At 43.0% G+C, this 14,095-nt stretch overlaps 1 protein-coding gene across 1 annotated transcript in view; it reads right to left on the reverse strand.

Moving 5' to 3' along the window:
* The window catches only part of nelfa (negative elongation factor complex member A), a 53,623-nt gene that overhangs the window by 21,208 nt on the left and 18,320 nt on the right, over positions 1 to 14,095 (reverse strand). Inside the window, exon 2 of the mRNA XM_068029881.1 lies at positions 728 to 899. Coding sequence (XP_067885982.1) covers positions 728 to 899 — 172 coding nt within the window. The remainder of the gene's footprint in view (positions 1 to 727; positions 900 to 14,095) is intronic.

The raw sequence follows: 14,095 nt of genomic DNA on the forward strand, positions 1-14,095 counted from the left end.
CGTGGTCACTGATATTGATGGATGGAGCATTTCTGACGTCCTGTCCCATGATGTTCATTTCCTTAAGGCTGATGGTTAGGCCAAATTCGTTGCAGGCAGCCGCAATCCTGTCGATGAGTCTCTGCAGACACTCGTCAGTGTGGGATGTTACTGCAGCATTGTCAGCAAAGAGGAGTTCCCTGATGAGGGCCTTCCGTACTTTGGTCTTCGCTCTAAGACGGGCAAGGTTGAACAACCTGCCACCTGATCTTGTGTGGAGGAAAATTCCTTCTTCTAAATCAGGTACCAGTATTTCTACTTTTAATAGAGGGTTTCAAATTATATGGGGTTTTGACAGAGTAGATAGCTTTAAGATAACTGGCAAAAGAACCAGGATTGGGGGCGGGGGGTGGTGGTGGTGGAAAATGAGAATTTTTTTTTTTATATGCAGCGAGTTGGAACAATCTGGAATGCAGTGCCTGAAAGAGGTGGGAACAGATTTGATCATAAACTTCTAAAAGGAAATTGCATGTATATTTCAAAAGGAGAAATTATGATCTACAAGTGTTGCAGTATAAATTTTGGTTAAAAAAGTCTGCTAACTGCAATCTAAAGCTTTAAAGCATTTACTGAATTCAGACATGCTCCTCTTTTGAAATTGTTTTGCTTTCCCTTTACAGTAAACGTTAAGCATCCCATTAAAATTGTCAATTTATGGAAATGTAGTGGAATTCAACCTTAAAAGTACCTTTTTCTCGGAGTTCCCCAAGAATTTCTTGCAGGTTCTGATTATGTTCCTCGAGTTCAAGGTTGAGAGAGCCCGTCTCAGGAAAGGTTTTTAGAATGTCTGCCACCATCTGAACCCAGGAGTCAGTATCCATTGCAGCAAGGTGAACAATTTCAGTCAATGAACTTTTCATCTGCAAAACAAGCACAGAGATATGTGATGAGTCAAAGAGTGAAACTAGAGCACAAAGGGATGCCACGGCAAAATGGTCTCAATATTGAAATTATATTGAAACATTTTCCAAACTGTGGATAGATTTTTGAAGATTGAACTTTATAAGATCCTGAACGGTCTTGATAAGGTGGATGTGGAAAGGATGTTTCAGTGAGTCCAGAACTAGGGGGCACGGTTTTAAAATTAGGCGCCGCCCTTTTGGGATAGAGATGAGGAGAAACTTTTTCTCTGAGGGTTGAGAGACTTTGGAACACTCTTCCTCAGAAGGTGGTGGAGGCAGGCTCACTGAATACTTTTAAGGCAGGGGTAGATTAGATTCTTGTTAGGCAAGGGAATCAATGTCATCAGGGGTAGATGAGAGTCTGGAATTCCAGACACAAACAGATCAGCCATGATCTTATTGAACGGCAGAGCAGGCTAGAGGGGCTGAATGGCCTACTTCTACTCCTAATTCTTATGTCTGTATCTCATTCTAGGTATCTCCCCCTCCTCTTAGTAAAGTTGTCTCCAGATATTTTACAACTAGAAGACCGAGGCAAACTTGACCAGTGGAAAAAGCAAGTTACACAAGCAACAAGGACAGACACCTTGACTGTGGCCATTTGCCTGCTCTCAGCTGTCCCACCCAAAAAGCAAACTGCATACAAGTCAAAAGGAAGCAGCAAAAGGCAAAAAAAAAAAAACACTATAAATGAATTTTAAAAATTAAAATCAAAAATAAGTTCCTTCTCCAGTGGTTTACCTTCTTTCAAATTTAAGGATTTACATTTCATCATGATTACATGGCCCCTCAAGCACAGAAAGGTTTAGGGCTAGGGGAGGGGAGGTTTGGCTTGGCGGGAGAGGGGAGGAAGGAGCAGAGGCTGCTGGAAGAATAGACTCAATTTTAGTGATGTGCTTGTTGGATGCAAGGGTGGAGGGGACAGGGGTGGCGGACTTAGGAAAACATTGGTACTGGAGAAAAGCAGCTAGAGGTTACCTTTGCTCAGAGGAGAGCGAGGCCTGATAGCAATTGATGTGGCCCAGCCAAATCTGTGAAGGATGGATAAACCAGCTGGACCCCAGATATGCTCATCTGCATCTTTTGGACTGGAGGCAGCAAATCCAGGAGAATAACCAGGAGACATTTAAGGTTTTATTGGTGGCAAGGACAAAGTTGGGGGCAAGGGAATAGTTGAGCAGATTGATGGCTGCAGCAGTATTGTAATAAATGAAGAGCCAAAGACTAGGTTGTTGGGAATTTGAAAGTGCTATATAAATTACATAGAAGAAATCACAGTACAGAAACAGGCTATTCTGCCCAATTAGTCCATGCTGGCATTTATACTCTACTCGAGCCTCCTCCTATCTTTTCTCATTTAATTATCAGCATAACCCTCAATTCCCATCTTCATTTGCTCCTCTACCCATTTAGGCTATTTTTCCAAGTAATATTGTGACCTCATTTTTCCTACCAAAATGCAATATCTCACACTTACCCATGTTGAAATTCAATTGCCAATTATATGCCCATTCTACAAGTTTATAAGGTCTTCTTGACTTGGGGACAAGTTTTCCCCAGGGCCAAACACAAAAGAAAGAGGGGTTGGAAGGGGTAATGGCTTGTGGGTGGCGATAAGAAAGGAAGTGCTTGGAGATGACGTTGTCTGTTGATCAAGACCATGGAAGTAGAGAAGTCATGGGTATGGGTAGGAGAACTTATATGGAAGAAAAGGTTTAAAGACAGAAGGGCAGTGAATTCAGAGGATAAAGGGGAGCTGAAATGAAGGTTGATATTCCAAGAGTGAAAAATCGCTATACAGAGTTTGAGGGAGGAAAAGACAGAGGGTATCTTAGAGAAACTCAGGTTAGAGCTTTGAGGAATGGTGCAGCAGTAGACAATTATTTTGAAGAAAAGTTGAGAGTAGTGGAACAAGGTGAGCTGGTCAAAGAGGAGAAGGTGCCAGGAGAAGTTGTGAGGTGTAACTTGGTGATGAGAGCCACAATACCATCATGGCAGTTTGGGTAGGGTAGCTGATGGAAAGTTTAGCCAGGGCTGGGGCAGTGGGGGGCTTTACTAAGGTGACGCCAGTGAGTTTCAATCAAAGCTACCATGACAATGTAAACATCCACAATATGGTTGTGGATGGCAAGAACTTTGTTGACTAGTAAATGAGCATTGTGAGTAGAAGTGTAAAGAGGAGTGGTAATCGTTGTTTCAGAGTCCAAAAGAGATAATGGTGGGTGTGGGGCAAGACAGGAAGGAAATTGGCAAGATTAGTGTCCAGCAGGTGAATGGAGGGAAGGAGAGGGATAGAGGTCTATGAGAGGAGGATGGAGCATTTGGGGTTACTACTCATAAGGCAGGTGGCAATTGGTACTTTAATGGCCAAAAAAAAAAAATTGTGGGTAGCAGGATATCTCAAAACTTCCTTTTCAATGGTAAGTGGAGTTAGGTATTATTGGAATCTTAGAATTTCTTAGTTCTGAGTAGCACAACTACTTGTAAATTAGTGGAATTTGCAGTTCTTGTTTGGAATAGGATAAAATTTACATGACCACAGTACTTTTAAAACAATTATTCTTTACTCCGTACCTTAGTGACCTCTGCTGGTAATTCTATGTACATAGATGAGCCACACATCTATCTATTGAATTGGATAATAAGTAGGTTACATCATACAACTTATTTAAGTACATATCCACATTCCCCAACACTGTCCACCCCATTAAAAAAAATCTCAAACTCACACAAACCCCTTTTCCGAGGCCCTTCACCCATCATGACATCTTTGCCACTGTTTGCCGTTCACTGCTTCCCACCTCCAATATTAATATCTTTGTTTCTACGCAATCACTCACCATTCTCCACTCCTGCAGTCTCCTCACTAAATATTCTATCTTTGCTTCCTCAAATCAGAGGGCCACAAGCTCAACCACACATATATGTTTGGCCTAGTCATTCATGTCAAATTGGACTGTGCTGTGCTTGACTTCTGGCAGTCAAATCATTGTATTACTCCAGAATTATCCTGGAGAGCAAGAATAAGTGACAGCTTCTTTTCTCTATGTCAAGCTGCCTCCTCAAGCCCCTTTCCTCTCACCTCCAATGTCAAATGCAAAGAGCTCAAGCATTTTTATTTTCTGCAATTAAGTCCATTTGTGTCTCTGCTACATTCATCTCTTTCTGTGACCAAACCCCCATTCATCCTACACACAATCCCATACCTGTAGTTTCACTCCCATTGGCCTAACCAAGCTCTTCTCTTCCATGATGCATCCTCAATACTCACGACACCCAACTCTTGACCACAAATTCTTTCCCTGGCCCCCATGCTTAAAAATGTTAAGTCTCTTTCATCAGACAATGTCTCTCTCCCCTTCAAAGTCAACATCATCCCTCCTCAAAAAGCTCATCATTTTCTGATTTGAATTTCTAACTACATCCCACCCCTCTCGAACATCCATGAATGGGATGTTGCCTCACTGTTCTGTGCCAATCTCTCACAAAACTCTCCTTTGAATCATGTCAGCCTGGTTTCTGCCCTACTTTCAGCAGCAAAATTACAAATGCTATCTCTGTGGCATCACTTGTGATGAGTTATCCGATCTAATCCTCTTCAACTTCCGCTGCATTTGACATGGTTGGTCATGTCCACCACCATCATCTGCTGTCCAGAACTGTGGGACCAACCATGTGTAGTTATACTCTTGCCTTTATTAGTGAAGCCAGCACAAAATCATATTCCTGACACCACACAGTCACCTCTGGAGTTTTAAGAATCTATTTGTCAACTCTTTTCCTCTCCAGGTGCATTCTGTCCTTTGGTGGCATCAACCACAAGCACCAGGTCAGCTTACTTATGTATGCCGATGCCCAGGTTTCTTTCCACCACATCCCTCAACTACCTGTGCACCATCAGACTACCATAACAGACAGTAAGTCACAGTTGAGTCAATAGATTCTCCCAACTGATTGTCAGGAAAGTCAAAACCATTTTATTCCCCTTCCATTGAACTCTGCTACTTACCACAGATTCTATTACACTCCACACCTTCAACACCAACCCTGTCTGACCCAGAGTTGAGGTTCAAATCCCATATTCTATCTCATCACCCAAACTGCTCATTTCCACCTCTGCAACACTGCCTGACCTCCCTTTTGCCATCTCTAATCTTGATTTATCCAAAAGCCATCTTGCCAGCCTCCCTCCAACATCGTGAATGTTCAAAACTCAGTGCAATGTGGTATATTGGCAACGAAGTCTAATTTCTTCATATCCCCTGGCCTTGCTGACCTACACTGGCTCCAAGTTTCCAAAGTCTTGAATTTAAATTCCATCTCCATGGCCTCATCCACCTTACCTTTGCAAACACCTCCAACTCTGTCTTTCTATCTAATTAGGGCTTTCTTTGTATCCTGCCCTCCCTACACCCCATCAGTGATTAAGAAGAGTTTATGCCCTACTCACTGCAATTTCCTTCCTAACCCCCTATGGCTCTCTACTTACCTTCCCTGCCCTTTAAACCCTTCTGAAATTCCATATTTTTGACACACTCTTCCACCACGACTCGGAGTCATACAGTCGTACAGCATAGAAACAGGCCCTTCGGCCCACCGCGTCCATGCCAACCATAATGCCTATCTATACTAATCCCACCTGCCTGAATTAATTCCATATACCTCTATGCCTTGCTGATTCAAGTACCTGTCCAGATGCCTCTTAAATGTCGTTACTGTTCCTGCCTCCACCACCTCCTCAGGCAGCTCATTCCAGATACCCACTATTCTTTGTATGAAAAATTTACCCCTTTGATCCCCTTTAAACCTCCTCCCTCTCACCTTAAATCTATGCCCTCTAGTTTTAGTTACCCCTACCCTGGAAACAGACTCTGGCTATTTACCCTATCTATGCCTCTCAATTTTATATACCTCTATCATGTCCCCTCTCAGCCTCCTTCGCTCCAGGGAAAACAGACCCAGCCTATCCAATCTCTCTTTATAACTCAAGCCCTCCAAACCAGGCAACATCCTTGTGAATCTTTTCTGCACCCTCTCTAGCTTAATCACATCTTTCCTGTAGTGCAGCGACCAGAACTGCACACGGTACTCCAAATGTGGCCTAACCAACGTTATGTACAACTGTAACATGATGTCCCAACTCTTATACTCAATGCCCTGGCCAATGAAGGCAAGCCTGTCATACGCCTTCTTCACCACCCTGTCGACCTCTGTTGCCACTTTCAGGGAACTGTGTACTTGCACCCCAAGGTCTCTCTGCTCAACAACACTCCCCAGGGCCCTACCATTCACTGCATATGTCTTTCCCTGGTTTAACTTCCCAAAATGCATCACTTCACACTTGTCTGCATTAAATTCCATTTGCCAATCCCTTGCCCACTTTCCCAGTTGATCTATATCCTGTTGTAACCTTAGATAACCTTCTTCATTGTCCACTATACCAACAATTTTGGTGTCATCTGCAAATTTACTAATCATGCCCCTTACATTCACATCCAAGTCATTAATATATATGACAAACAGAGGGCCCAGCACCGATCCCTGCGGCACACCACTGGTCACCGGCCTCCAATTTGAAAAACAACCCTCCACTACCACCCTCTGCCTCCCATCACCAAGCCAATTTTGTATCCAATTTGCTAGCTCACCCTGGATCCCATGTGTTCAAACGTCTGGACCAGCCTATCATGCAGGACCTTGTCAAAGGCCTTGCTAAGGTCCATGTAGACAATGTCCATCGCCCTGCCCTCGTCAATCCTCTTGGTCACCTCCTTGAAAAACTCAAATTCGTGAGACATGATTTCCCACTCACAAAGCCATGCTGACTATCCCTAATCAGACCATGCCTTTCCAGATGTATATAAATCCTGTCTCACAGAACCCTTTCCAATAACTTTCCCACCACTGATGTAAGGCTCACCGGCCTGTAGTTCCCTGGCTTATCCCTGCTGCCCTTCTTAAATTAAGGCACAACATTAGCTATCCTCCAGTCTTCCGGTACCTCACCCGTGGCTAACGATGATACAAAAATCTCTGCCAGGGCCCCAGCAATCTCCTCCCTTGCTTCCCATAGCATCCTAGGATACACCTGCTCAGGTCCTGGGGATTTAGCCACCTTAATGCGCTTCAAAACCTCCAACAACTCCTCCTTTGTAATGTTGATATGCTCCAGGATATCGGTGTTCCCTCCCTTGAACTCACTAGCTTCCATGACCTTCTCCACGGTAAATACGGACGGGAAATATTCATTTGAGACCTCGCCCATTTCCTGTGGCTCCACACAGATTTCCACACTGATTCTTAAGGGGACCTACTCTTTCCCCAACTTCCCTTTTACTCTTAATATACTTATAGAATCTTTTAGGATTCTCCTTTATCTTATCTGCCAGGGAAATCTCATGGCCCATTTTTGCCCTAATTTCCTTCTTAAGTGCAGTTCTACATCCCCTATACTCCTAGAGGGACTCGCTCGATCCCAGCTGCCTATACCTGACATATGCCTCCTTCTTTGTCCTGACCAGACCCTCAATATCCTTCGCCAACCAAGGTTCCCTAAATTTGCCAGCCTTGCCCTTCCATCTAACAGGAACATGCCGGCCCTGAATTCTTCCTATCTCACTTTTAAAAGCCGCCCACTTGCCAGACATCCCTTTACCTGTAAACAGCCTCTCCCATTCAACTTTTGAGAGTTCCTGTCTGATGCCATCGAAATTAGCCTTCCCCCAATTTAGGACTTCAACCCGAGGACCAGTGCTATGCTTTTCCATAACTATCTTGAAGCTAATAGAGTTATGGTCACTGGTCTCAAAGTGCACCCCCACTGACATCAGCCACCTGCCCATCCTCATTTCCCAAGAGGAGGTCGAGTGTAGCCCCTTCTCTAGTAGGGCCATCCATATACTGCTTCAGAAAACTATCCTGGACACACTTAAATTCTTCCCCATCTGATCCCTTATCACTAAGGCAGTCCCAGTCAATACTAGAGAAGTTAAAAATCACCTTTTACAACCCAATAATTCCTACACCTATCTGTATATGCTTCTCCACTTCCCTCTGACTATTGGGGGACCGATAGTATAATCCCATCAAAGTGATCACCCCTTTCTTATTTCTAAGTTCTACCCATATGGCCTCGCTGAACATTGCCCCCGGGATATCCTCTCTAAGTACTGCCGTGATGTCCTCCCTAATCAATAGTGCAACTCTCTCTCCTCTCTTACCTCCACCTCTGTCACGCCGGAAAGATTGGTACCCCTGAACATTGAGCTGCCAGTCCTGCCCATCCCTCAACCACGTTTCCGTAATAGCTATAATATCACAATCCCATGTACCGATCCATGCTCTGAGTTCATCTGCCTTACTTGAAAGGCTTCTTGCAGTTTAGCCTACCAGACCTTCCATGCTCCCTGTCCTGCCCCTGCCCGGCCTGCCTACTGGACTTGCTTGCTTTAACCTCTACATTTGCCTCAACTATCTCATCCGCGAGACTACTACTTTGGGTCCCACCCCCCTGCAGGACTAGTTTAAACCCTCCCGAGTAGTGCTAGCAAACCTCTCCGCAAGGATATTGGTCCCCCTCCAGTTTAGATGCAACCCGACCTTCTTGTACAGATCACCTCTGCACCAGAAGAGATCACAATGATCCAAGTAGCTGAAGCCCTCCTGCCTACACCAGCTCTTCAGCCACGCATTCATTTGCCTAAACCCGCTATTCCTACCCTCACTAGCACATGGCACATGGAGTAATCCTGAGATTACAACCCTAGAGGTCCTGCTTTTTAACCTTCTGCCTAACTCCCTACATTCACTTTGCAGGACCTCATCTCTTTTCTTGCCTATGTCGTTAGTACCAATATGGACCACGACCTCTGGCTGCTCACCCTCCCCTTTCAGAATGTCCTGCAGCTGCTCCGAGACACCCTTGACTCTAGCACCAGGGAGGCAAGATACCATCCTGGAGACTCGTTTGCGGTCACAGAAACGCCTATCTGCACCCCTTACGATAGAATCCCCTATCACTATAGCTCTTCCAACCCTTTTCCTCCCCTGCTGTACAGCAGAGCCCTCCGTGGTGCCACGAACATGGCTGTTGCTGCTTTCCCCTGGGAGGACTCAGTATTTTTTCTACTGCAGTACTTCAGAAAGCTTTTCAACATTTGTTGTAGATTTTAATAAGCATTATATATGTAATTTCAGCCCTTTGAATCTGTTCTGCCATTTAATCAGATCATGGCTGATCTGTGCATGAACTCCATTTACCTGCCATTGAACCATATCCCTCAATACCCCATACACTAACTAAAATCTATTGCTCTCAGTCTTAAAAATTTCAACTGATCCCAATTCCACAGCCATTTAGAGCAGCCAGTTCAATATTTCTACTACTATGTGAAAAAGTGCATCCTGATTTTACGCCTAAATGGTCTAGCCCTAATTTCAAAATTGTGCCCTTGTTCTGGATTCCCTCACCAGATGAAACAGTTTCTCTGTATCTACTCCATTGAATGCTTTAATTATTTTAGACTCAATTACATCACCCCTCAGCCATCTAACCTCAAGGGAAAACTAGCCAAGTTTACGCAAACTGTCCTCATAATTCAACACTTTAAGCCCTGGTATAATTCTAGTGAATCTGTGCTGTATCCGCTCCCAGACCAATACATCTTCCCAGAGCTGTGGAGCCCAAAACTGAACACAGTACTCCAGATGGGGTCTGACCAAGGCTCTATACAACTGAAACACAACTTCCTCCCCCTTATACTCCAACACTCTTGAGATAAAGTGCAATAGTCCATTAGCCTTTTTGATTACTTTGTGTACCTGAGCATTAGCTTTTAGTATTCCATGTATATGAGTGTAAATTCCATTGCTCTGCCACAGCTCCTGGTCTCTCAACCATTGACAAAATATTCTGATTTGTCAGTCTCAGATCCAACCTCACATTCCCCACATTGAACTCTATCCGCTATAGTTTTGCCCTCTCACTTCATCTGTCTCTGTTCCTTTTAATTTCCAGCTTCTATCAGCACAATTTACTATACCCCTAACTTAGTGCTATTCCTTCATCTAAGTCATTAATATGTATGTTACACTGACAGGGTTTTGGCTTTTCCCTCCCTTCATTCTTAAAGAGTGGTATTCACAGTTTTCCAATCCAAAGACATAATTCCAGAACCCTGAAAGCTTTAGAAAATTGTGGTTCATGTGCAATTTCTTCACCTATTTCTTTTAATACCCTAGGGTGGAAGTCATCATTGGCTTGGGTTTTTTGGCGGGGCGGGGGGTGTTGACAGGTTTGAAGTGGTGGGCGGGAGCAAGCCACTGATGGGGATGAAGCGGCGAGGGGAGCGAGTGGCCAACAGGTGAGGTGGGGGGATTGAAGCGGGGAGCATGTGGCTGAGGGAAGGCAGCAGCAAGGCCGGGAGCGAGCAGCGAGCAGACGTGTGCAGGAGGCTGCGCCGAGGAAGAGAAGCGGGATACTGTTGGGGGTGGAGTGGGATCACAGCAATTGAGTTTAATGTGATAAATTGAGCAGCGCCATCTTTAATCCTGGCAGCTGCCTAAAACGTCGCAGTCAGTGAATTTTCAGTGCTTGAAGCTGCATTTGCGCGTGTGCAAGTACTACACCACCTAGTGGTTGCATTGTCAGCAAACGCAGCCTTGGAGATATTGGCCCAAATGTTGCTGGATCAGGGCATCACCCAGCGTGTGCCATTAGTTAGGGGCATGATAAAGTCTTTCAGCTCAAAATATTTTTGCCCTGAGAAGTGCTGGAAGTGGGTGCTTATAATAGTCTGGCAAGGGTACAGGGCATCTGAGACCTTAGAGAACAGGATCAATAGTCTATCGCTTTGAACAATGAGATTTAAAGATTGGAAAACAAAAAGGACAAAGGATTTAGAGTCAAAAAAAGAGGGAAAGAGAGTGAAGAGAAAAAAAAGAGGCACAGAAAGGAAAAGCAAGAAATAAAATTTAAAATGTAATTGACTTTACCTTAAGACTAACACATGGGCAACATTACAGGAGATTGACTATTTCTTTTTAAATTTCAAGATGCTGCTCCCAACAATACCCTTCTTTTATTCCCCACTACCTTGCAAGGAAAATTGGAGGTAGACAAGTCCAAACTAATATATGCAAAAAAGATCGTTAAAAAATTAAAACATCAGTGAACCTAATGGCGTTCGCCACTATTTATGTGCAAATGCAAAAGCAATTTTAGGCAAAGGTGGATGCAAGGTTAAAACCCTGAAGTTGTTGTTGGAGATGCACCACTCCACCATTAGCTTTGGGAAAACAGCATTTCGCTTTCTGCCTCACCACGGAAATACATTGAATGGCGTAACGTTGCTGTATTGTGTGTGTCATGCTCATGAGAAGTGCAGCAATGAAAATACAGAAACAAACTGAAGAGTTATGTAAAGTTAGAACAATTTTAAAAGACTGGTACATTTACTGTCAACAAGATGGAGGACAAGTCACATGGCCCATACAAACACCTGCACTAAAATACACATCTATGTCTACTAAAACCAATTAACCTTGTCTACATGGAAATGAGACAGCTCATTACACATGGATGTGAGCTAAACACAAAACGAGCTAAAACAAAGCTCTCCAAGAGTTTATGTCTCCAGTTATCCCTCACCAGAATAGAGTACGAACAGCCCTCATATTACCAAAATGGGGCCAAACACTATTGTACAGTCAATCAAGAATGGAAACCTAAAGTCACATGGGCTAAACTAACACTTATGGGTTCACCTTTAAAAGGTAATTGTTTTGAAAAACCAAGTGGGTTCTTCCAGTTCAGCCATCAAGTCATGATCAGACTGGTCTCTCCAATCACACAGTCTACATCAAAACACAGGGGCTGAAACACTAATTTAATCAAAAACACTGTCTGTGGTCAGTTGGCAGGTGAACAGTGGAAACCAACAATGTCAACATCCACCCAGCCATAACAATTGGGGCATTCAGAGCATGACAGCCCCCCATTTTACTTTCAATTTTAGTTGTTTTTTCTTTTTTCCTTTTTTACAACCTTTTTTATTTTGCATTTATTTCATTTCATCTTAGTTTGTTCAGTTTGCTCACCCACTGTTTTTTTCATGTTTGCACTTGCTGTTCAATATTCAGTCCATTAACACCTAATCTGTACTAATGCTTTGTCTTTCAACACACCATTAACATATTGTTTGCCTTTGCTCCATGACCTTTTGGTCAGCTATGTGGCCTTGTCCAATCTGCACCTTCTTTGTTATCTCTTGCCCCACCCCCACCTCACTTGCTTATAACCTGTGACTTTTCTAATATTTGTCAGTTCCGAAGAAGGGTCACTGACCCGAAACGTTAACTCTGCTTCTCTTTCCACAGATGCTGCCAGACCTGCTGAGTGGTTCCAGCATTTCTTGTTTTTATAACAATTGGGGGCTCTGAGCCGAGATTTTTGAAACATTAAGATTAAACAAAAGATTTGAAAACAGGAGGAAAACTGACCTCTAAAACTGTGGAAAAGTAAACAACTCCTCCAGCTACAAAACTAAATTATCAGCGCCATCTTCAAACTGAAATGAACCTTCAGAAGTCTTCAGCAACTCAAATACAAGACAACGAGCAAATAGTCCAGCAACTTTAAAACTCACCTTCCGAGAGGATCTCACAGGTTTCCCTGAAACGACAGACTTTTATAAGTTGAACTCTTTATATCTCTTACCCTTTTCTTTCTATCTATCGTCTTGTGCGCCTGTAAGAGTGAATGCATGCGTGGGTGGTGTTGCGAACAGTGATTATTGTTTAATATTTAATCTTCCATTTTAAACCCAAGAGAAAACCTGTCACTGTCTATTTGGCAAAAACACTAATTTAAATAAAAACACTGCTTGTGGTCAGTTGGGAGGTGAACAGTGGAAACCAGCCATGTCATTTCCCACCTGGCCATAACAATTGGGGGCTCTGAGCTGGAATTTTTGGAACAATAAGGTTAAATGAGAGATTTAGAAATGGGAGGAAAACGGACATTTAAAACTGCGGAAAATTAAACAAACAGGGTTTGTTGCATTATTCTTTTTTCCTCTATGGTGCTAGAAACAAAGGCCACAGTTAATGCTAAGAAGTTTGCAGAGCAGAGAGACATATGCCTTGACAAATTAAATCAATTAAATATTGAAGATTTAAAATCCTTAACTACCCAGGTAGGAGTCGCATTCAAGCAAAAGGCAAAGAAACCTGAAATAGTGAAGTTTAGCTAGCTATTTTAAACTTACCCTGAACCAGAAGAAAGCATAGAATTAGAGTCTGCAAAGGTAGCTCTAGCTAGATTTTAGTTGCAAGGAGGAGAGGCAGTTGAAAAAATAGGAACTGCAATTTCAGAAGGAAAGATGAGAGTTTCAACTTCAAAAGGAAAGAATTTCAGTTGAGAAGCGAGTAAGCAGCAAGAAAATTTGAATCAAAGGCTGCAAACACAAGATGAGAATGCCGCCAGCAATTCACACAGTATTCCCAATTCAGAATAGAACTCTGACATTATGAGACACTCAAGACTAGTGCCAAGATTTAATGAGGAGGAGGTTGAGTCTATTTTATCTCATTTGAAAAGATAGCCAATAGATTAAAATGGCAACATTGGACTATCCTCCTGCAAGGCGAATTAGTGGGTAGAGTTCATGAAGCTTTTTCTCTGTTACCACGAGAGTGCTCTTCTGACTACGAACAAAGTAAAACATCAACTCTAAATGCATATGAGTTAGTACCCAAAGCTTATTGACAGAAATTTAGAAACGCTAGGAAAAGGCCTACCCAGACTTCTATTGAATTTGAAAGAATTAAACATATGGCTTTCGATTGCTGGATATGATCGCTAAAGATAGACCCCTCAAAATTTGAGAGGGGTAATTAGAAGAATTTTAAAATAGACCTGTTAGTTTGACGTCAGTAGTAGGGAAAACGTTAGAATCTATTATAAAAGGATGAGATAACTGGACACTTGGAAAATAATATGATTGGGCAGAGTCAACATGAATTTATGAAAGGGAAATCATGTTTGACAAACGCTGGAGTTTTTTTTGAGGATGTTACTTGTAGCATAGATAAAGGATAACCAGTGGATGTGGTGTATTTGAATTTTCAGAAGGCTTTTGACAAGGTTCCACACA

Source organism: Heterodontus francisci, chromosome 1 (assembly GCF_036365525.1).
Source record: "Heterodontus francisci isolate sHetFra1 chromosome 1, sHetFra1.hap1, whole genome shotgun sequence".
In the NCBI taxonomy this organism is placed as follows: domain Eukaryota; kingdom Metazoa; phylum Chordata; class Chondrichthyes; order Heterodontiformes; family Heterodontidae; genus Heterodontus; species Heterodontus francisci.